Source organism: Heloderma suspectum, chromosome 3 (genome assembly GCF_057233095.1).
Source record: "Heloderma suspectum isolate Gila_16-S chromosome 3, 16-S_ref, whole genome shotgun sequence".
In the NCBI taxonomy this organism is placed as follows: Eukaryota; Metazoa; Chordata; class Lepidosauria; order Squamata; family Helodermatidae; genus Heloderma; species Heloderma suspectum.
This window is the reverse complement of record NC_139460.1, coordinates 33,086,468-33,110,456: the sequence shown is the minus strand read 5'-3', so window position 1 is coordinate 33,110,456 and position 23,989 is coordinate 33,086,468. Positions and strand designations below refer to the sequence as shown.

Genomic DNA, 23,989 nt, shown 5'->3' with positions numbered 1-23,989 from the left:
GAAAGAAACTGAAAACGGTGGAGCCCAGCCCCCCCCCCCACCACCACAGCTGCCACTGCCCTGAATCTGCAATATTCCCAGGAAGGGAGGGGAAAGGGATGACCCTTCAGAACTAGAGAACAGACTCTTACAAAAATCCACCCCAGATTTTCTTGGCAGACTAATTTAGCTGCGGTAATGCATCATTCTTCCCGGAGCATTTTTGCTGCCAAGATCAAAGATTTTTCACCCTTGGCCTGTTGGTGAGTGGGTTTGTTGAAGGCTGCCTACGAGAGAGCACTATTTCACTAGCTTAAGCCCTGGTATGCGTATTTTCTAAGTGTTCTACTTTCAGATTTCAGTATTACCTTGATATGCTAGTTAGATTCATTCTCAACAAGTGTGTGTCCATCTGCATGAAATCTTACCACTGCTTACAAAATGTATCTTCTGATCTATAGTGCTAATTTAGCTTTCTTACCTATCCAGTCAGCTTAATTTTGTCACTTGTTTTCTTCCTCCTGCTTGTGAAGTCTGTCACTGTTCTTCCTGTTCAGTGGTCTAATATTGTGAACCACTCTAGTTTTATCTGTATGATTTCTTCCTCTTTCTGTTCCATAGCTCTCTTCTGTAACCCTGCATATAGATCTGTAGTGTAGTGCTTGTGGTAAAACAGTCCTTTATTCTGTGCTACACCTCTAAAGTAGGGTTCTTGATTCTATAGTAATCGAACAGGATGGAGAGAATTATAGTTCTGCATGTGCCAAGTCACCAGGGCCCTGTACTACTTCCTCAGAATTCCTCTCCAAGGAAGAAGCAATTATGGCAGGATGCTCCATGGAAAATCCTAGTAAACTAGGATTAGCAGTAGTTTTGCTGCTGACACACTCCTCAATCCAGTTAAATTCATTTGAAATTGAGTTCATACAATGATTAATTGCCTAGCTGAAGTTAAACTAGGTTTTTGTGAATTAAATCTGGATTTAGACACTTTAATAATCAAGGTCATCCTCATAAATCCTGAAATTTAGAACCCCGATTTGGGAGTGGACTCTGTACTTAGGTTAGACTCTTAATCTCAAAGTTAATGACTTTTCCATTTTAAAAAAATCAAATTTCTTAAAAATGTGCCATTTGCAGTTTCAGAATCAGCTTTTAAGCATTACTTTCCATTCTGGTAATATCGTCTTGTGAGAGTTTAAAATTTTGTATAACTATTTTTTAAAGGCAGTCATAGGACAAGCTAGTGGTGTGTGCATAATGCCTTTGGAAGAGTTGGAAACCCCTAATGTTTCTGGGATTGCGCTGAAGCTTAAATGTATATCTTCTTAAACCTTTATCCCTTATCAGCTTGGGAAAGTAGGTCAACAGTTTCTCCCTTGATATGAGAATGCGACTGAAGGAGTAACATGAAATATTCAACACCATGTGAGATTCCTTTCCCACCCCCACCCCCCATCAATTAGTTACAGAGGGTGCTTTCTTTCACCATGCCTAAGATTCTTCTGCAGATGCTTAGAAATTGAAAGTCGTCCATGATTGACAGCAGGGCAGCAAGTCCTGGATTTAGGAGGTAATAGCAAGCCTGCTCATTAGTATTCTATCATCTTCTTAATGTATCTTAAATATGCCTATTTAGGAAACCAGGTTGGATTAGGAACAGTAAAGCCAAAAAGAACTGGCTGCACTTGGCAGACTAAATGATGGGGGAACTCTTGAAAAGACAAACTTTGTTCTTAACTTCATAGGGTGTAACTCATAAAGATATGGAACTGATGTGAGCCTGCCTTGACAGGATAGGCAGCTAAGCCTTGGTAAACCCCAGGCATACCTGGGATCCTGGGCAACCAGACCTGCCCCATTCCTGGCCAGGATTACAGCTGCCCTAACCTGTTACAGCAGCATCAGTGCTATTAGATATCTTCTGAACCATGGGTTTCCTAGGCTTGCCAGATCTCAGCTGCCTATACTGTTGCACAGGGCTGTTTGTGTGCATGTGTGATGTCGGTGCCGGACAATAGGTTTATGGTTTTTGTGTGATTGCTAGCCCACTTTGGGCTGAGATTAGGTGAGGAATACTTTCTAGAAAGAGTATCTAATCTTTACAAGACTAATACTGATCTTTCCCAGATAATGGCTTGATAGCGTCAATTTTAATAACAATTTAAAAACCATATAATACACCATAACTATATTTTAAGCACCAATCTTAAATATGAATTGTTATTGTCATTGTATCTCATTCCTGAATTCCTTCAAGGTAATGTAAGATTTTACTTTTCTGCATTACTACTCTTGGTATGCCATAAACACCACCAATTTCTCCTTGTTCCAAATATAATTGGACTGGTAGATGCTTCAGTCAACAAGCAGCTATTTTATGCCTGTAAAACAGCATGTTAAATGGCCAGTATAAAAGAGAACTAGTTTCAAGTTGAAAATCTCTTGGTCATTTCTGTTATAATGCTATTTAGACAACAGTTTCACTCTTGGTCACTCTATGTCCTGGAAATACAGCAAGATCCTGCAGGGCAGTGGTTTTTTCATTTCTGTGTGAAGTCTTGCCCCTTTCCTAAGTATTTTTATCAAGTTATGGAGGTGCCTATCAGCTTATGGGACTCTCCTGTAGAAGTTAAATGGAAGTAGTTCACTTCTATAAGTAAAAAATCTGCAATCAGAAATACAGTTGAACCATTACAATCATGGACAGTTCACTCTGGGCCAAACTGCACATTTTATTTATTTATTTACAATATTTGTATACCGCTCTATATATAAATCAGATTTTGAATTGGTGAACACAAAAGATAAAACAGTAAAAGAATAACAAGATTAAAAACCACCTTAAAATCATGCTTTAAAAAAACAAAAACAGAATGCCAATAGAAACCATGGCTGGTCAATTAAGGAATGCCTCCTGGAACAGTTCTTTTTTCAGGAGGCGCCGGAAACAACCCACTGTTGGTGCCTGCCTGACCTCCAGAGGCATGGAGTTCCAAAGAAAGGGGGCCCCCACACTGAAAGCTCTTCTCCAAGTGGACTCCAGTCATGCCATAGGTCCATCTGGAACAACCAGGAGCATGCCCACTGATGACTTCAGTGACCGGGATGGTTGGTAAGGGAGAAGGCGCTCTGTCAGATATCCTGGTCCCAAGCTGTTAAGGCTTTGTACACTAGTACTAAAACCTTATCATAGAATAGTAGGGTTGGAAGGGGCCTGCAAGACCATTGCGTCCAACCCCTGCTCAGTGCAGGAATCCAAGTCAGAGCATCTCTGACAGATGGCTGTCCAGCCTCATCTTAAATGCCTCCAGTGTGGGAGAGCCCACCACCTCCCTAGGTAATTGGTTCCATTGTCGTATTGCTCTAACAGTCAGGAAGTTTTTCCTGATGTTCAGCTGGAATCTGGCTTCCTATAACTTGAGCCCATTATTTTGTGTCCTGCATTTTGGTAGTGAATAGGCTGCCAGTGCAGTTCCTTTAGCAAAGGAGTTACATGCTGAAAAGGGACAGGTCCTAACAACAGCTGAGCTGCTGTGTTCTGCACTAGCTCCAGCTTCCGGAGCAGCCTCAAGAGCAGCCCCACATAGAGTACATTGCAGTAATCCAGTCTTGAGGTTACTAGCACCTGTACCACTGCGGCCAAGCTATACCTGTCCAGAAGAGGCTGTAGTTGGCAAACCAGATGAAGCTGGTAGAAGGCATTCCGAGCCACCATGGCTGCTTGGGCCTCTAGTGACAGTGATGGATCTAGGAGTATCCCCAAATTATGGATCTGATCTTTCAGAAGGAGTGCAACCCCATCCAGAATGGGCAATGAGCCTATCTCCTGGACTCGGGAACCACTCACGCACAGGGCTTCCACTTGCCAGGATTCAGTTTCAGTTTATTGGCCCTCATCCAGCCCATTACTGAGTTCAGGCACTGATCCAGGACTTGCACTTAATGGCTAGCATGTAGCTACATCTCACTTTTTACTTATATTAATTTCAGGTGCCTTGGGCTGTCCTCACCAAGAATGTAGTCCACAGGGATAAGCCTCCCTTCCCTGATGCGATTAGACCCCCCCCCCCCTCGGCACCACTAGGAAACCTTGGGAAACCTTTCCTAAGCATTCTAGCAATGTTGAGCAGGAGGCGATTTTAGTTTTGATTCCACTGGAGAGGGGAGAGAGAAGTCTCCCCTCCCCACATGCTGCATTCTCATTAAAGACTACCCCCATGCATGTGCACCTGCAATTCATAAAGGTAAAAAGGGGGACATAGCTATACCTTACATAAATAAGCCTAACCTGTAGTTTGGCCCTAAGAGAACATACTGGAAATCCTATCAAGTGTACGGCACACATATTTTCATACAAAGAGCATTCATAGTAGCATATTATATAAAAAAGGGGGAGGCAGTGCTTTTCCCCAAATTCATATGTGTAAACTCTCCATCTGGCATGTGTTCTCACTTCTTAAAAATTGCTTTACATTAACAAGGATGCATACAAATTGAAGAGAAGTCAGTGGAGGGCATATGACAAGACAACTGGAAATGTATGAGAGCAAAAAGAAGGAACTGGGAATATTTAACTTAGAAATGGATTTAAGTCTGCTGTCTTTGGCTGTCGCCGAAGGGGACTCATAAAGAAATGGGGAGGCATTGGTTTAGCACTGCAGGAACTACTGGTGTAGCAGAATATATTGTTTATGACAACCAAACACAATCCTGAAACTGTAGGAGTGGTTAGTTAATAGATATGTTAGGAACATTTCTGATTTTTTCACTTTTATTTTTTAATTTACGAAGCACTCAAATGAACATCTGACAATAAAGTTAATCCTGTTCTTTTTTGTCATGCATGTTAGGCCCTTTAGGATGCAGAGTGAATTGACTTAACTCAAGGTGATTTAGAAATCATTGACTTGTATCAGACTTTCCATTTGCACTCTATAAATATTTATTCTAAATAGGTGCATCGTAATTGCTTGTTATAATCATTAACATGTTGATTTACAACTAAGTAGAACCTTTATGCTACCTATATTATTTCTTAAATATATTTTAAGATAAATATTATTTCTTAAATAGTACATGTTCACTATTTTAGAAAATAAGCAATGTACTGTATACCATTAGTAGATACTTTACACTTTGCTTATGTCTTCTGTCAAAGCTGTATTAGAAGAGGAAATAACGATATACAAAACACAACTTATATTTTATTTCACAATATAGATTTGTTTGCCTCTCTCTTTTAATCTGTATACACGCAGAAACTGTGAGCAAGACAACTAGACTAAGTACCCAGAATTTTCCAAAAACAAGGTTAATAGTTGCTTTTTGGAGATAAGTGTTTTTCCATGGGCTATACATTTGGTTGGTAGTCATAAATATCTGTAATTTAAGAACTGAGCCAGTTGCAGAGACCAGATGGTTAAGACGATATACATTGGAAGTACCAGATCGCCCAGACAGACTCAGTGAGTGATCCTGGTGTGATACCGGACAGCATATCCTGGAGCAGCAGCTGGATCTAAATGTCTGTGATAACTTGCCTGTTCCAAAGCCTACAATAATAAATATAGTATATGATCTACTGAGACATATTTATAATGCTTAACCTCAAATGGCAGATATTTTAGCCATGATTCATTGTTTCCATAGGAAAGCAGCCCTTAACTCAGTGGCTCAATTTAGACATCACACCAAGCTGTCAAACAATTGCTTAGTGCAGCCCATACCATAGTTTTGGCTTCCAAACTACAGGAAAATCATTGTTTGACCTCCTTTTCTGTGTCTGTTTTCTGTCTGTTTGGCACTCCCATCTCCAGGTGCAGTGGCCTCTTGAGGTGGAGCAACAGCCACGGGCAGTATGCTAAGCTGCCCTTGCACATCCACTGGTTGTGTTGCACCAGCAAGACCAAATGCCATTGACACAGTAAAGTAGTACTTCCTAGAACAACCGCGTAAACAAGGCAAAACACTCATTTCCAGAATGGAACTGGTTAGCAGAGCTCTCTTCTGCGAGCTCCGCTGACCTGTTCTGTTCTGTAAATGAGCATTTTGGCTCATTTCCAGGATTGCTCTAGGAAGCGTTAGCTTCTCATTGTGCCAGTGGTGGGTCCTGCTGGCACATGGGCAGCTTTGGATACTGCCCTATGATTTGTCAATCCATAAAAAGCGCCCAATAACACTGACGTGGTTCACACAATTTAAATAAACCACTGTGGCTTATTTAAATCACAGCACATGCCGGGCGCATGTGGAATGCAATTTTCATAATCACCAGCCTGCCACAGTTTGTCATGTCATCCGAACATGGGCAGAGTGGCTTTTTGGAGGGGAAAACAGCCTTCCAATAACCCTACAACACCCCATGTAGCACGGTGCCTTAAGTAAGCCACGGTGCCTTAAGTAAGCCACGGTGCCTTAAGTAAGCCACTGTGCTTTATTTTGATTGTGCAAACTGGCCCATTAGCACAAACCATTGCCTACAAGCCCACTTCAAACCATGGCTTCTGATTCTGGTTTGCCAGCCACTTGCAAACCATGGCTTGCCAGTTTCGACATCATACTAAATTATTGTTAAGCTTCATAAGCCATGATTTGGTATGATGCCTAATGTCTGAACTGAGCTGGTTTATTTGATACTGAGCCATGGATTCAATTTTTAATATATAAATTTAGGTTTTGCTTCAACATGTTTGCATTAGGTTCTAATACCTTAAACCAGACTATTTTTAAAAGTAGAATCTTACCTATACTTGAAATTTAATGTGTGTTTAAAAATCTGACTTAAGTTAAACAAAAAGTCTATTTTTATCCACACTGATAGAATCTCTCCCAGGTATGATTCTATAGTGCTTTGTTCAGAACTGGCCAGAGTAGCATGCCATTTGCTATTCTGTATAGGCTCCCCAAATTTATTTTGCAGATACAGTAAAGAAGAATAAAAGTTTTTTACACCCTAAGCCATTGCATTTTTTAATTATGTTTGCTCTTTTTAGCTGGACTCACTGAAACCTTATTTGTGTTTTATTTTTATTGCAGTTGTCTACCTTGTGATTTTTCATCTGTCGTTTGTCATGTTTGTGTGGTCCTATTGGAAGACTATTTTTACATCTCCCGCCTCCCCTTCCAATGAGGTAAATGTTAACATTGGCAAGTGACGCCACTCTTTCTACTGAATTGTTTTTGCTACTGGTGTTTGCTTTAAAGTATGACATGGCTTGCTTTTTGTTTCCATTAAAGAAACAACATAGTGATGCTGTGAATGAAAATCATAAGATTATTTTATAAAATAAACATCTTGCTGTGGCTAACTTTGGATTTCATTGATTTGAATGTTAATTGTTCAGTTATTCCATATGTAGTAATACAGTAAGGCAGCATTCAAGTAGAAGACTTTGTTGTTCCGTTTACTAATCTGGTAATTTAAAATTAAATTAAAACGGCTGGAGCATTCTAAGGCCTCCTGTGAGGCCTTGGCAAGGCACTTTGCAGATAAAATTTATTGGATTAGGAGTGTTATTCCGTGCGCTGTGGATACAGTTAGTGAGCAAGAGGCGGTCTGTGGCAAACCGGTTTTGTGGGATAGGTTCCAGCTTCTTCCTTCTGAGGAAGTGGACAAGGTGCTTTCATCTGTAAAGCTGACCACCTGCTTACTTGATCTTTGCCCATCTTGGCTCATTATGAGCTGCAGAGAGAGGCTGGGTGAGGGGATCAGGGTGGTGGTAAATGCCTCTTTTGAGGAGGGGGTGATGCCATCAGCTCTCAAGGAGGCAGTGAAAAGACCGCTCTTTAAAAAAGCCCTCCTTGGATCCCCAAGTTCTGAACTACTTTCGCCCAGTCTCGAATCTGCCATTTTGGGGCAAGGTGATTGAGCGGGTGGTGGCGATGCAGTTGAAGGCACACTTGGAAGAAGCCGATTATCTAGATCCATTTCAGTCGGGCTTCAGGCATGGGCATGGGACAGAAACGGCCCTGGTCGCCTTGGTGGATGATATGAGGAGGGCTCTGGACAGGGGTGAATGCTCCTTCCTTGTTCTCCTTGACCTCTCAGCAGCTTTTGATACAGTTGACCACGGTATCCTCCTGGACCGCCTGGAGGGGTTGGGCATTGGAGACACCATATTATGGTGGTTCCGGTCCTTCCTCTCCAGCAGGTACCAGAGGGTAGCACTGGGAGAGGAGGTTTCAGACCCATGGCTGCTCACTTGTGGGGTGCCACAGGGTTCCATCCTCTCCCCGATGCTATTTAACATCTATGTGAAGCTGCTGGGGGCTATCATCAGGAGGTTTGAGGTGTGGTGTCATCAATATGCAGATGACACGCAGCTCTACCTCTCGTTCAAATCTTCACCAAGCTTGGCTGTAGAATCCCTATCCAAATGTCTGGAGACGGTGAGTGGCTGGATGGGGAGGAATAAGCTGAAGCTGAACCCTGACAAGACCAAGGTACTTTTGGTGGGAGACAAGAGGAGGTTGGGGGATGTTGACGTGTTGAATGGGGTACAGCTACCCTTGAAAGGCCAGGTCCGCAGCCTGGGGGTCATTTTAGACTCCCAGCTGTCCATGTAGGCTCAGGTGTCAGCTGTGAGCCGGACAGCGCTGTATCAACTCCATCTGATACGGTGGCTGCACCCCTACCTTCCCGAACATGTGCTCCCATCGGTAGTACATGCCCTGGTCTCCTCTCGTTTAGACTACTGTAATGCACTCTACGTGGGGTTACCCTTGAAGACGGTTCGGAAGCTGCAGCTGGTGCAGAATGCGGCAGCTCGCCAGATTAAAGGCAGCCGCCGGCGAGATCACATCATTCCGGTGCTGAAGGAGTTGAACTGGTTACCAGTTGTTTTCTGGGCCATATTCAAGGTGTTGGTTTTGACCTTTAAAATCCTATATAGTTCCGGCCCAGCCTATCTTAAGGAGCACCTCCAGCAACACCAGACAGGCCACTTAACAAGATCAGCCTTGGATGGCCTTCTCTTTGTCCCATCAACCAGGACAGCTAGACTGGTGAGGATGAGGGAGAGGGCCTTCTCTGTGGTGGCCCCCACTTTGTGGAACTCCCTCCCTAGGAAACTCTGCCATGCCCCCTCTTTAATGAGCTTCCACCACACATTAAAAACGTGGTTGTTCAGGCAGGCATTTGGGGCGGGTTAGGGTATTTTTAGAAATACGGTGTTTTTAATGTAGAATTTTATTGTTTTAAACTGTTTTTATTATTGTACATCACCCAGAGTGGCTGGGTGACCAGCCAGATGGGCGATTAATAAATTTAATAAATAAAAAAAATATTATAATTTCCCATTATGCTTAATAATAAATATATTTAACTTGTCTACTCACAACTAAAAGTATTAAATGCCACCCCTTTCTATGTTTGTTTGGTTTTTTTATTACATTTCTATACCACCCAATAGCCGAAGCTCTCTGGGTTGTTCACAACAATTAAAAACATAAAATGCAGCAAGATAAAATATAAAATTAAAGTTTAAACATTTAAAACTACAGTATAAAATAAAAATAAAAACCAAAATAAAACATAGCAGCAGTGCAATGGTTTAAAGTACAGTAACAGATTTAAAACAACAGAAACTGAAAGACTAAAATGTCTGGGAAAATAAGGACTTCACCTGGCCCTGGAAAGAGAACATAGGTGCCAGGCGAGCCTCTCTAGGAAGCTCATTCCACAACTGGGGTGCCACAACAGAAAAGGTCCTCTCCTTAGTAGCTACTTACCTCCCTTCGTTTGCCAGGGGCTCCCAGAGAAGGACCGCTGAGGACGATCTTAGGGGCCAAGCAGGTATATATGGGAGGAGATGATCCTTCAAGTAACCTGGCCCCAAGCTGTGTAAGGCTTTGAATGTTAATACCAGCACTTTGAATCAGGCCTGGAAATTGACTGGCATCTAGTACAGATGGAAAAGTACTGGCATAATATGTACATATTGACCAGTCCCCATTAACAGTCTTGCTGCCCTATTTTGGACTAGCTGAAGTTTTCAGACCATTTTCAAAGGCAGCCCCATGTATATATAATGCATTGCAGTAATCCAGACAAAAGGTTACCAGAGCATGGATAACCGTAGCTAGGCTGTCACTTTCCAGATAAGGGCAAAGTTGGAATGTCGGCCTAAGCTAATAAAAGGTGCTCTGTGCCACTGAGTTTACCTGTGCCTCTAGTGAGAATGCTCAATCCAAGAGCACCCCAAACAATGATCTTGATCCTTAAGAGGAGTGCAACCCGCTCTAGAACTTGTCGAACATTACTTAGCCAGGCATACAAATCACCCTCTAAGAGTACTTCCGTCTTGTTTGGATTGGGTCTGTTTATTGGCCCTCATCCAGTCAGTTACCATGCCCAGACATTGATTCAGAACAGCCACTGCCTCACCTGGATTTGACAAAAAGGAGAGACACAGCTGGGGGTCATCTGCATGTTGATGACACCTTAGCCCACACCTACAGATAACTTCGCCCAGTGGTTTCATGTAGATGTTGAACAGCATGGAGAATAGAATAGAGCCCTGTGGAACCCCATGGCATAGCTGCCAAGGCACAGAGCAGTTATCTGTGGGAAACACAGTGACCCAGTTCACACGTTCACCACAAGGTATCCCACAAACCACTCCTCTGCTGAGAAGTAACAGCAAAAAATAGCACAGTACAGAAATCTAATTCATGCATGCATAATCAGAAGAAAAAAGGACTGGATTACTCAAAAGAAAGCATGGGCAGCAAGTTTTGAGTGTATCAAAAATTCATTTTTTTGCATCATCATCATCGATACAGTCTCACAAAAACATTCCTTTGGAGCCACATTTTTCTGTTCCAGCAACAACCCACATTGCACTGAGAAGGAAACCGAACCAAGTGAATTTAAGCTCATGAGTCCAAAAGCTGGGGGGAGGGGGGGATCCACACCTCAAGCAGAAATCCACATACTACAGGCAGAAATAAATACAAATCATCCAGGCTAATCAGAGGGACTTCCAGAAATAGATAAAAGTCACCCAGACCCACCAGAGGGACATGCAAAAACAGAAATAGCCCAGATCCCAAAGATATGGTTAAAAAGAGCAACAACAAAAATCTGGAAAGGATTAAAATAGCAATTAAAAATAGCCAAACCTAGCTTCCTCATTCCTCTGATGTTTGTATTCGACCTGTTCCCCCCTCACTCACACACACTTTACACTTAAGTAATACACATGCATGCACACGTGCACACACACACAGAGCTACAAACTAGTTACACAAAAAGAGACCTTTGCTGCAGAAAAATGCACTCTTCAGCCTCTTCTGCTGTTGTAGAAGAGTAGAAAGAAAGAAGGGAAGGAGAGCAATATAATTTAGCAAGCTAAGCTGCTCCACCCAGGTGCCAGGAAGAATTTCAAAGAAAAAATTGAGAGAGCTCAGCTGATCGGTTCTGAAAAATGCTTTAAGATCAGTGAGAAATGGTGATTGGATGTAGGGCACTCTCCTTCCTTCCCATTTTGTCACTATTCTCCCCAGTCCCTATTTACCTGAGGTTGGCATCTATGCCCATATAAGGCTTCCAGACAGGTCAGTATTCCCCCATGCCCTGCCTAGTGCCTGTTAAACTTACACTCCAGTGAGAAAGGGGCAAAGAGCTTGCATAAAGCTCTGCACCTCTTGCAGAGGTGGCCGACTGCTTGCCTGTGTTGTACATGTGCAGCAGCATGTGCCCAGCCCAGAACAGTCAAGATGGCAATTGGGACTGGGTGGGAAGTTTGCAAAGTTGGGATCTACCCTCTCTGCTCTAGTGGACAGATTGCCTTTGCTATTGGCCAGAGTGTTCTCTGAACTAAAACATTTGACTCTTGTATGTAGGTAACAAATACCGTCACCTATTTCTGTTCGTGTTTGCTTGGCTACTTTACACCACTCTGCATCTTTGAAGCATATCGCGGATATAACATTCCTGGTCTCCTAACCATGGACCCTTATGTTACCTCCCCCTGCTCTTTCCCACACAAATCCCAACCCCTCTGGTTTTGTTTAAAGATGGTGTGGTGTTAAATCTGCACTGACACTAACCAGGATTACCCTTGTAAAGAGTACTGTTGAAGCCACTGTTTAAAGTACGCTTGTAAGCTCTTTTTATAAGGTCATCTGGTTTAAAAATAGCTAGCATAATACTAACCCATAGTTCAATCAAGCTATAGAAAGAGGTTGGAAATTTGGAAGCAGGGGAGGGAATGTGCAATACTAAAGCACATTCAGCTCTCAAGCATGGTTAGGAGATCAGGAAGGTTACATCTACACCAGGCTCTAACGGGGAAGTCCATGTGCTATTTAAGGGCACTTGTTTTCAGTCCTTCTCGGCAATTCCCACTCCACAGCGCCTAAGATTTTACTAGCTCCATCTGAAGACTTAGAAGCGTATCTTCACAGCCATGAATACTAGAAATGTAATTTTTTAACAGTGAAAGCTGACATTCTCAGGATGACCAGAACCAGTGGACTATTCCAAGATATGTTGGTCCACAAAATCATAAATACCTGGAAAATTAAGAATTTGACATTCTTTTTCAGCTTGCAAATGAAAGCTGGTAATGTTGCAGTTTTTCTTGCCTACTTGAATTCTCATTAGCTGCTCTTTTTACTGTCAGGTTGTGTTGCAGTTTATATGCCATAGCTTTGCTACTAGGGATCAACAGGTGAGAGCTAATACAAAATATCAGTGTATCCCAAAGCCCCCAACTGGAGTGTTCCTGGAACAGGACCTGGAGGGAGCAATCCTATGGCCGCTGGTCAGCGGCTAGATGGCCATAGGATATCTGGTTTTCTGGGAACCAACCTCAGGGCCCGCGCTCCAGGGTTGGTTCCCAGAGAACTGACCTCCCCCGACTTCCGCGCTGCCTCAGAGGCAGCGCGGAACAGCCCCGTCCTCCACGCTCGCAAGAGGAGCGCAGAACAGCTGAAGGGCGTTTCAGGGGGCGTTCCGGGGAGTCCAGTGTGTCATGCAGCAGTCTCCTCCCCTGCTCAGCCCTCCCGCAGCTCGACTGTCACAATTGGCTGTCTAGCTGAAAATGCAGTGTAGGAGAAGCGTGGAGGGAACTATCCCCTCCGTGCTTCTCCTGCCCAGCATTGGATAGGTGGTTGCCTCCGAGTTCGGGGGCGGCTCCCTATCTGAATAGGATTGTGCCGTTATTGTGCTGTTCAGGCCTCTTGGGAAGGGAGAGAGTATCAGGAGGGAAGAGGGAAAGAATACCTTCTTTCCAGTGCTCTGGAGTCTTTCCTCTGCTGAGCTACAGGATATTTTTAAATAAGGTATTAAGGCTGGAACAGGCAAATTCACTTTTCTTTTCTCCCCTGCCCCAACAACTGAATCTTCAACATTGCGTACATCCATGAAGCAAACAAGTCCTTGTCAGACTGTGTTTCTGGTTTTAAATTTTTATTTTTCATTTCATTTATAAACTGTGTACCTAGGGAGTCTCCTGAGTATATAGAAATTAGTACCTTATTTTGAGGTGGCCTGTTTTGCTTTCAAACTGATAAGCATTCTGCCACCCAAGTTCATTATTAGGAGGAATTATGTATTCTAAGCTAGCAGTAAAGAAATACCCATCTTGCTGATAGAAAGATGCTTTCTAATTTAACTTTAATCAAAGAAAATATTTTAAACTGATAAAAGGACACATCAATATCTAAAGAACATACTCTCTGCTCAGAATATCCCTTTTTCTCTTTTTTAGGATGGCTTTGTCTCCAAACTGGTTTTCTCCAATTTCTTTCAGTTACCTAATGTAAAGTATTCCCAGTATAGAACAATATATTTTTAGCTTATTGAAACTGCTATTCTTGTATAGTGTGGCATCCTGTGATCTTAAAACAAATTGCAGCAGTTGCTGTTGTATTGAAACATTATGTTTCCTAATAAAGAACAATTGGTATTATTTGATGCTCTGGAATTAGAGGAAAGAAACAAAACAATAAATCAAACAGATTTTTTCCAGTTGAAAAGCATTTTGGACCTTGTTTGAAATAATTCTAGTTTTTTGTGGTGTTGTAGGTTCATTTATTTATTTATTTATTTATTTATTGCATTTATACCCCGCCTTTCTCCCTCTCGCAAGGAACTCAAGGCGGCTTACATTATCCTCCTCCTCACCGTTGTATCCTCACAACAACAACCCTGTGAGGTAGGTTGGGCTGAGAGTCTGTGACTGGCCCAAAGTCACCCAGTGAGCTTCCATGGCCAAGTGGGGACTAGAACCCGGATCTCCCGGCTCCCAGTCCGTCACTCTCACCACTACACTACACTGGCTCTCAATGCTCTTTTAAATGTAGATATTGGGTTGAACCTAGATTTAGGCTGAATCAACTGCACTGATAGAAGTGAATTTCCCTGCCCCCTCCCTCCAGCCCTCTGACAAAGCTACACAGAGAGTCAGGAGATCCTGCTGAATGGGGAGAGCTGTGGTGTGGAATGCATGGTGGGATCCCCAAAAATTGGGTGAAGAAACCTTCCGTAAACTGAGCCCTTCCTCTTGTGGAAGGCAGATCCTGGACCCAACCCATTGTTAGGGAGAACAATTCTGTGATTGCCTTAGTACTTAAAGGCAGGGGCGTCGTTCAATATAGGCCCACCTGGGCACAGGCCCTGGATCTTTTGAGCTGTGCCCTGGATCTTTTGAGCTGTCCTAATTGCCATGTTTTTTACATTTTCCCATTGACTTGCAGTGGAAAACAGAAACAGCCATAACTGTTTTTAGTTTGTATGATAGATACATGAAATTTGGAGGTATGGTAGCTCCCACGGAGCTGATTGAATATGCCAAATTCCAGGCAGTGAGGTCCAGTGGCTTTTGTGCTAGCCACAGGTAAAATTTGCTTTTTCCAAGAAAATCTGTCAAAGTAAAGAGCTATAATTTCTTTGTGCTTCCACATAAATTCGTGGAATTTGGGGACCTAGCAAGCCCTATGGAGCTGACTGAACCTACCAAATTTCAGACAGTTAGGTCCAGTGGCTTTTGCGCTAGCCATGCATAAAGTTTCCTTTTCTCAAAGTCTAAAACAAAAAGTAAAAACTGTCAAGTCACCCAGAGGATTAGAGATCCTAATCAGAAGGTGTTTAAGGTGACCGTTAGGAGGTCACTATCCCTAATCTCTGGTGCAGGGTTTTTTTGTTTTGTTTTTTAGGTGCAAAAAACCTCTCTCCCCCTACTTTTCTTTTCTACTCTTACATGCCCACTATTGGGAGCTCGCCTGCAATGAAATTTTGAACAGTGAGAAGGAATGGAAGAAAGAGCTCCATGTGAAATACTGGTATTTCACACAGCACCTGATTTTACTGCCCCGAAGTGGAACCTTTTGCTTCTGCAGAAGTTTAGTAGCTTCTGTACAGCAAAGGATCCAATCAGCCTCCACAAACTTCTTTCTCCCCCTCCACTTTAATTTCTCCTAAATAGCTGTAGAATTCAAATTATTCCAAAAGGAGGGCTAGGACTATGTGGCATCATGATCAAGGAACTGCTAAGGCTTTTAAACAGGCTCTACAGTTTTAAAAAAGCTAGAAAAAGCCCTCCACCACCTCACCTCATAAAGTTACTTTAACTACATGCAATCCTTGCAAACCCTGCACAGCCTCCTAAATTCCTCTGAAGTACTATCTCTCTGAAAGGAGCCACTTGGCTTAGGGAATTCTCTCTGCCCCCCCCCCCCATTTCCAATCACCTTCTTTTCTTCTTCCCTCCCCTATCCTGTTCTTTCTTTCACTTATTTTTTCCACCCAGAGCATATCTTGGGGAATTCTTAAAGAAACTTCTCTTTGGCGGGCAAGAGAAGTTCTGAACGCTATTTGACTTTATACAAACAGACAAGAGGGCTGGTTTTTCTCCTTCTCCTCACTCAAGCCTTTGAGAAGAGTGGGTTCACATGGTTGCAGAGAAACAAATCTGGGGCTGTTTTGTTTTTCAGTTGCCATTATCCAACAATAGGAAGGGCTGTAGGTCAGTGGCAGAGCACACGTCAGTATGCAGAAGGTCCCAGGTTCAATCCCCAGCATCTCCAGGTAGGGCTAGGAAAGAATCCTGCGTGAAACTTTGGGGAGCTGCTGCTGCCGGTCAGTGTCAACAATTCTAGGTGGACTAGGGTCTGACTCAGTATAAGGCAGCCTATGTTCCTATGAACAGAAAGCTTTAATTTTTAAAAAAGGAGTCTTTGGATTGTTTTTTAAGTGGAGGGGAGATAAATATTGCTAATTTATGCAATCCTATGTATGCCTACTGAGAAGCCCCATTATGTTTAATGAGGCTTACCCTCAGGAAAGTGTGCATAGGATTCCAGCACAAGTTACTTTTTCAGGGAGGTTTGCCCCTTGATGTTCTGTTCTGAAATAAGTCCTGAGTTGTGAGCATGGTACTGCAAGCTTAACACAGTGCCTACCCAATTCCATCTAATGAATTGACTACCCTTTCAGCTCAGTCCTATGCATGTTTTGTCATTTGTCGTTTTGGGTTTTTTTTGCATGAACTCTAGCTTCAGTGGTGAGGGAAAGGCACTTAGTACATGCCCAGAGTTTCTCCATAACTTAGCCCTAGTTTTGAAAACAGACTCATTGGCTGAATCCTGGTGAAGTCTTGGCACAAGTGAAGTTATGGGGAGGAAGATACAATGAGAGCTTGTGCGTAACAAGGAGGAGGTAGAGAGGAGTTGCACGAAACAAGACATCTGTTTTTATGAAGAGTTGCTGGAGGGTGGTAGGATGAGGAGGGATGGTTGCATGGAGGAGAACAGAATTGTTAGGGGGAGAATCTAGGTGCCCAGTGGTGAAAGAAAAGCATTCTGCACATACTCAGAGGCACTCTATATTTAAGAACATAAGAAGAGCCGTGCTGCATCAGACCAAGGGCCATCTAGTCCAGCATTCTGTTCACACAGTGGTCAACCAGGTGCTCACGGGAAAACCCACAAGCAGGACATGAGTTCTGTATCACCTTTCCACCCATGTTTCCCTGTTGCTAATTTTGGTGAAATGTAAATAAATTCTAGTCATTCTAAATTTGTATGCATGTATATCCTTCAGAAAGTTTGCAGGTTTCTTGCCTGGGGGTCACCTCTAATGACCTGTGCATTTTCATACAAATTTACCCAAAAACTATCAGGGAAGGGGTGAATGGAAGAGAAAGCAAATCACTTCCTCCCCCAAATTGGAGAACTCCCCTTCCACATGAACTGCTGCACCTATCCTTCTGAACTTTGCCGGTTTCTTACTTGAGGACAACTGTAGGCTGTCTGTAATTTTCAGAACAATGGTCCACAAGGAACATAGGGAGATAAGTCTGTCCTCTTTTGGAGACCCCAAAATGTCAAGGCCACCCTTCCACAAAAAAAACCTTGCGGCTAGCATTCTGCAATTTGGCAGATATGATCTCCTCTGATGGGGCAATGAATCCTGAAATTTTTATCCAATTCTTCCAAGGAATTAAAATGTTATTGACAGTTCCCTTTAAAAGAAAATCAAAACATAAACCCTGCACCTCTTTTCCTGACATTGGGCAGGTGTAATCCCCTTCTAGGGGGCTACTATGCCTGAAATTATCATCCAGTTCTGACCAAGAGAAAAAAGTTACAGTTTTTTTTCTAATTTCCCATGGTAGTCAACAGGAAGCATAAAGACTCATTTTTCCAAACATTGACTCAGGTTTGGTGCTGAGCTGAAGTGGTCCGACTACAAATTGGCCAGAGCAGAAGCGGACTGTTTTCCAAAATGCTGAATCAGGGTCTGAGTTGATGTGGGGTGGGGGGTCAGTGCACACTTCTTATGTATGTATGTAATCTGTACACACATGCAAGCACACTGCATGCACACACCACACACGCACATATATTAGATACGTGCTTGCAAATTTGTGTTATGGGCCTATGCCCCAGATCTTTTAAGAACCTAGCAACACCCCTGCTTAAAGGTATATAAACGGAGTATTGCCTCAAGAAATATTTTCTTGAATTAGTCAGTATCTTCTGAGGGTGGTGGTGGAAGTTTCACCAGACCGTGTTTTAAAGTGTTAAGATTTCCCATCTACGTAAATGATTTGTTTGATCTAACACCTTCTTTGTAAGGCACTTGCTCTTGACTAGCAGCCAGAATATTCACATGATGTTGTTTTTACTCTAGGCTAATATGCCCACTTGCTCTTAAAGTAAATTATTTTATCAATTGAGTAAGTCCTTCAGTCAGTCTGGGTGTATAATTACAGTAACTTTAGATTATAGCACCTATTTCTGTCTTCCTGGATATATTTTCTTGTATTACATCCTAACAGAGTTAACTTTTTTCTTTTATCTAAATGCCTCTCCCCTTCTTGTGGCTTTAACAGTGGACTGATATATCAGAAATTAGCAGGGAACCTTCTTAGAAATGGAATTTCACCTGCTAAATTTCTGTGTGTCAAGCTCTGCTGTTAATTTAGGAGCAAGGCCAGAAACAAGGTGGCAACCTTAGTCCTGAAAACCAGTTTGTAAGCTGGTTCTTGGAGTATTTCTACACATTATGCAACAGTGCAGATGATGAGGTTTCCAGAGCTATCCATGTAGCTAGCCATGTACTGGATAGCCATGTACTGAGTCTGGAACAAAAAACTTTTGTTCACTCCATTTTTTGAAGAATCCAGACAGTATTAATAATCCATTGCTTTTCAGAGTTTTCCATGTTGTCTTCTCATCTTTTTTCGGACTTGCTTGTAGCCATTTGTCTTAAAACAAAACTGCAGTGCCTACCTGTTCAGCATGGATTGGCAAAGTGCTAAAGGTGTGGTTTTTTTTGGGGGGGGTTACTATTGTACCTTTAATTAGTAGCTTCTTCTTTGCCCTGCGTTTTTTAAAAGGCTAGTTAGGAACCCTCCATCTGGAAGTACCCATGTAGCTCTTTTAAGGCTGACATGTAACTTGAATTGCTGGCTCATTTAGTTTCCTGCTGCAACCTGAGTCCTAATCCTTACTCCTTTGTATTTCTATCCCTTCCAATGTTAATCACTTTTTAAAAGTAGCATTTTGAAATGGACTTGTAAAGACTTTTGTTTCTCTTCCACATTTCTACTTTGAACATAGAGAAAGCATTCTATATTTATCACCTAAACATTCCTAACATGTGAGAGAGAAAATCATGCTTCTGTCCTCTCCTTCAGTTCTGTTTGTCCAAAACGGATAAAGAGCAATATGAAAAAGAAGAGAGACCAGAATCTCAGCAGGAAATTCTGAGAAGAGCTGCTAAAGACCTGCCTGTCTATACTACCACAACATCAAGAGGTGAGCCTATAAATAATACCAGTATTTGAAGAACGTCTTATGGCCACAGTGACATTACCAAGTTTTACTGGCTCTATTCAGCAGAAGTGAGCATGTGTACTGATTGTTTCCCTTGCTTCCGAATTCTTGGCAAACCGTAGCTTGCCAACCCAGCAAACCAGGATTGGAAAGCACAGGTTGAACATGGTTTGCACCCTTAATTAGTGGGAAACCATGGTTTCCTGGGTTTAGACAAAATGGAAAGCTGTGGTATGATGAGAACCTGACAGTAAGGAAAGTAACTGGCATGCACAAGGGAAAAAGTGTAGTCAGGAATGTGCCCAGCTGAGACTTATGCCCATTCATTCTCGTAATGGCAAACCATAGTGTGGCATTATGTCTCAACTGCCTCACTGTGATGAATCATCAAGTTCTTCACTCTGGTTCTAGCCTGTCTCTCTATGAACAACCAATATATAAACAGGTTTTCTAAAACAAAACCAGTTCTAGAAGCGAACTTTACATGAATGTTTATTTCTTAAATTCAAGAAGACGACCTATGTCTATCTATAGCAGCAGAAAAAAGATGGTGTTCATATTAGTGCTGTGCCGAGTTCTGCCTCCTATTTTCAGGATTTTTTCTCTCCCCGTGAAAGAGGCATTGTTTTTTCTGCCTCTTTTGCCGGGAGGGGGAGAATGTCAGAGAATTTTGTCTTTGGGGATGGGGACAGGGTTTTGACATACCTTTTTAAGTTTGGGAGGTAGCTGAAGGATCTTCTTTCTTTTTTCTTCTTTTTCTGTGTGTGTCTTGAAAAACGCCCCCAGCAAAAGACACTTTACGGAGAGGCTTCGCCAGTGCAGCACCACTTCTTGAACTCCCATGAAACCACATGACCTCGCTCTCTCCAATGGGCATTCAGGAAGAACTCCTGGGTTGCAGAAGCTTCTTTGCCAAAAGCTTCTTTGCAAAGAACAAATGGGACTTTTGGAACTTTAGAAAAACACTTACCTCATTTGCTCTGTGTTGCTGCAAGGAAGAGCAGAATTTTTCTAAATCTCTAAAATCCCCAATTGCTCATGCTTTGCAAAGAAGCTTCTGAAGCCCTGGAGCCTTTCCTGAATGCTTATTGGAGAGGGCAAGGTCACATGGTCTCCAAGGAGTTCAGAAAGAGCTGCTGGGCTGGTTAAGAGTCCTGGGCTCCTGCAAGTGCAGGGGATGTTTTTTTTTAAAAAAAATAGAAGACCCCTCAGCCACACCTGCACTTAAAAAGGTATGCTGAAATCCTATCCTCCTCCCCAAGGAGAAAGTGTTTCAAAATTTTCACCTCTCTCAGCCTCTTTCGCCAGAGTTTTCGTTTTGCCCCCACCACCCACGAAATGCTGAAAATAGAAGAATCGAAATTTTCGGCACAGCACTAGTTCATATTCTGATGTTCCAGCTAATGTTTTATCTGTCCAGAATGTGCATGTTCCATTCCTGTTGTTAGGTTTAAGTTTAAATACATGGGCCTCATGTGGAGTAGTGTCCACTTCTGGGCACCACACTTTAAGAAGGATGCAGACAAGCTGGAGAGGGTTCAGAGGAGAGCAACAAAGATGATCAGGGGGCTGGAAACAAAGCCCCATGAAGAGAGCCTGAAAGAACTGGGCATGTTTAGCCTTGAGGAGAGAAGACTTGAGGGCAGATATGATAGTGCTTTTCAAATACTTGAAAGGTTGTAACAGAGAGGAAGGCCAGGATCTCTTCTCGACCATCCCAGAGTGCAGGACACGGAATAATGAGCTCAAGTGACAGGAAGACAGATTCCAGCTGAACATCAGGAAAAACTTCCTGACCGTTAGACCAATATGACAATGGAACCAATTCCCTAGGGAGGTAGTAGGCTCTCCCACACTGGAGGCATTCAAGACAAGGCTGGGCAGCCATCTGTCAGGGATGCTCTGACCTGGATTTCTGCATTGAGCAGGGGGTTGGACTTGATGGTCTGATAGGCTCCTTCCAACCCTACTGTTCTATGGTTCTGTGATTCTACATTTTGTGTCTTTTGATTAAGCAAGCTGTTGGCAGAACTCTGACGTCACTGTTTACTCATTAGTTTTTGAGATGTAATGAATCGTAGTATGAAAAGTAGAGATGCTCTATACTCTGAATCTTTAAACTTATGTTCATATTTAACACCTTTATTTTAAAATGTTTAATTTAGCCATAAGGTACTGCGACAGATGCCAATTAATCAAGCCTGATCGATGTCACCACTGTTCTGCCTGTGACCTGTGAGTATTTGTCAGCTCTGGGGTAGGATGGATTTGTTTGGATTCAAGAATCTCTGTGTTTTTAGTGGCAAGCTCATCTTCAAGACTGAAGCCACAATGTTCTTTTTCCAGATACAAGGTGTTTCTGCACAAAAATCTGATTTTTAACAGGGAACTGATCACAAATTATATTTTTCTTGGGTTTGTACAAGCTGTGTTATCATCAGAAATAAGGTTAATGCAGATCTGCATGTAACCATGAGTCATTCTTTCTCCCACAAAATGAGAATAAGGGAGATGTGAAATAGAAGCAAACAAATAATTTAGAATCTCATTCTCCTCCTTTACTCCATGACAGTACTGATTATCTCTACATCATTCTAATAAGCTTTATTTGGTTGAGCACCTGCCTACTGCAATATTTCCATAATAGGCTTACATTACCTGCATTTGCGTATTACTTTAAGCCAAAAATTATGGCTTAATAAACCAGGATGTGAATGAGCAGCATGCTGATGCATGTAGCCCATTCACTCCCAGTACTCCTTTCTCTGCATGACTGGGCAAATTAACCAGGAAGGCAATCCCTTCTTTCAGCGTCTGAATGCAGCGTTATGGTTTAGGTGTGCCCAAATAAGCCAGGATTGATAAGATAGCTTTAAACTAGGGTTGTACTTACGAATGCTGGCTTGTTTGGGGAGGGCTGGCTTAGTGCATGTAATCTGATGCCCTCCAGAAGTTTTGAACTACAATACCACCTGACCATTGGCCATGCTGGCTGCATCTGATGGAAGTGGTCCAAAAATCTGGAGGGCAGCAGCTTGGGGAAGGCTGCACTGAGCAATAATCCCAGGTTCAAGTGCCATGAGAAGCCATCCAATTCCAGGTTTGTTTGCCTGCTTGCACAAAGGGAGGAGTGAAGTGGGAGCAAATGGGCTTGGGTGTACCAGCATGCTGCCTGTTTACATCCTGGTTTATTAAGCCATAATTTTGGCATAAAGTGACACACAAATGCGACCACTTTGTTTGAATGTTAAGCATGGTAATAAAATCTAGAAAAGCATACATAATCACCAGCATTAAATTGCTAGGTGGTGTGTGTGTGATTTTTTTCTCAACCGTTAATAGTCATCATTAAACCACAATGAGCAAGTAGTTTGCCTGAGGGCAGAATTACATGTTATGCAAGAAAACTTTTCAAGATTTCTATGCAGTCCTTCAGTATAAATATTTCCACTGTGCTTTTCATAAAATACAAACTAAAATCAATTTTAAAATGTAATAAACAAGAGACAGTAGAAAGCATCATAAAATAATACAATAAAATTGCGAGTTTAAAAGCCTGGTAAAACAAAAAGATCTTTTCCCGGCGCCTGAAAGACATGAGAGTTAGCCACAAGACAAGCCTCCCTGGAGAAGAGTTTTCCAGAGGAAGAGTACTGCAAACAACAATGTGCTCTTGCCTGATACCACCTGCTTCACCTTGTATGGTGGATGAGGGCCTCCCAAGACACCTTGGGGTATGGACAGGCTTATGTTGGAGAAGGCACTCTGTCAGGCACTCTGGCCCCAAGCAGTTTAGGGCTTTAACGTACAGCATTTTGAGTTGTGCTTAGAAATGGACTCGGAGCCAATGCAAGATTATGTTACCACTGTACAGCACTACCACCTTTATTCTTGTGGCTGTATTCTTAAAAAAAATGCAGTATCTGAACAACCTTTAAAGGCATCCTCAAGTAAAGCACATTATAGTAGTTTAATCTGTAGGTTCCTAGAGTATGGAGAACGGTGGCCAGGTTTTCTCTGTTGAAGAAGGCCTGTACCTGATGCACCAGGCTTAGCTGGTGGAAAGAACCCTATGCACTGGAGACCACGTTTGCCTCCAGTGACAAAGCTGGTGTTAGAAGCACCCACAAATGGCAAACCACCTCTTCTAGGGGGAGCAATACCCAATCTCGATGGCCTTGTAGGCCCCTTCCAACCCTACTGTTCTATCTAGAACAAGCTGAACACTACCTCCCTGAGCAGAGGAATCACCCACCAACCTTATCTCTGTTTTATCTAGATCGAGTTTGAGTCTACTGTTGATCCCAGACAATACTGGGTAGAGAACCTCTTCTGCCAAATTGGACGTAAAGGAAAAATAGAGCTGGGTGTCATCAGCATACTGCAGCTGAAATGCAGCTGTGGGGGTTAGGCAGGGCAAACTGCAGCTTAGAGATGTGATTTTGATTGGGTAAACCAGGGGTCCCATGCATTTTGGGGCCTGTGGACCCATTTGGAACTTTGAGGAAAATATTGTGGTTGTTGTTCAGTCGTTAAGTCGTGTCCAACTCTTCGTGAACCCATGGACCATAGCACGCCAGGCCTTCCTGTCCTCCGCTGTCTCCCGGAGTGTGCTCAAGTTCATATTCATTGCATCGGTGATGCTATCTAGCCATCTCATCCTCTGCCATCCCCTTCTCCTTTTGCCTTCAGTCCTTCCCAGCATCAGGGTCTTTTCCAG

The 23,989-nt window shown here is 42.7% G+C and overlaps 1 protein-coding gene across 2 annotated transcripts in view; it reads left to right on the top strand.

The window, feature by feature from the left end:
• Positions 1-23,989, top strand: part of ZDHHC20 (zDHHC palmitoyltransferase 20) — a 68,653-nt gene that overhangs the window by 15,965 nt on the left and 28,699 nt on the right. Inside the window, exons 1-4 of one of the 2 annotated variants that reach the window (XM_084842865.1) lie at positions 4,833-4,869; positions 7,018-7,112; positions 19,131-19,251; positions 21,435-21,504. In XM_084842865.1, coding sequence (XP_084698991.1) covers positions 7,053-7,112; positions 19,131-19,251; positions 21,435-21,504 — 251 coding nt within the window. In that variant the 5' untranslated portion in view covers positions 4,833-4,869; positions 7,018-7,052. Of the gene's footprint in view, positions 1-4,832; positions 4,870-7,017; positions 7,113-19,130; positions 19,252-21,434; positions 21,505-23,989 lie in introns of those variants that run through there. The other variant, XM_084842864.1, reaches the window with a different exon arrangement.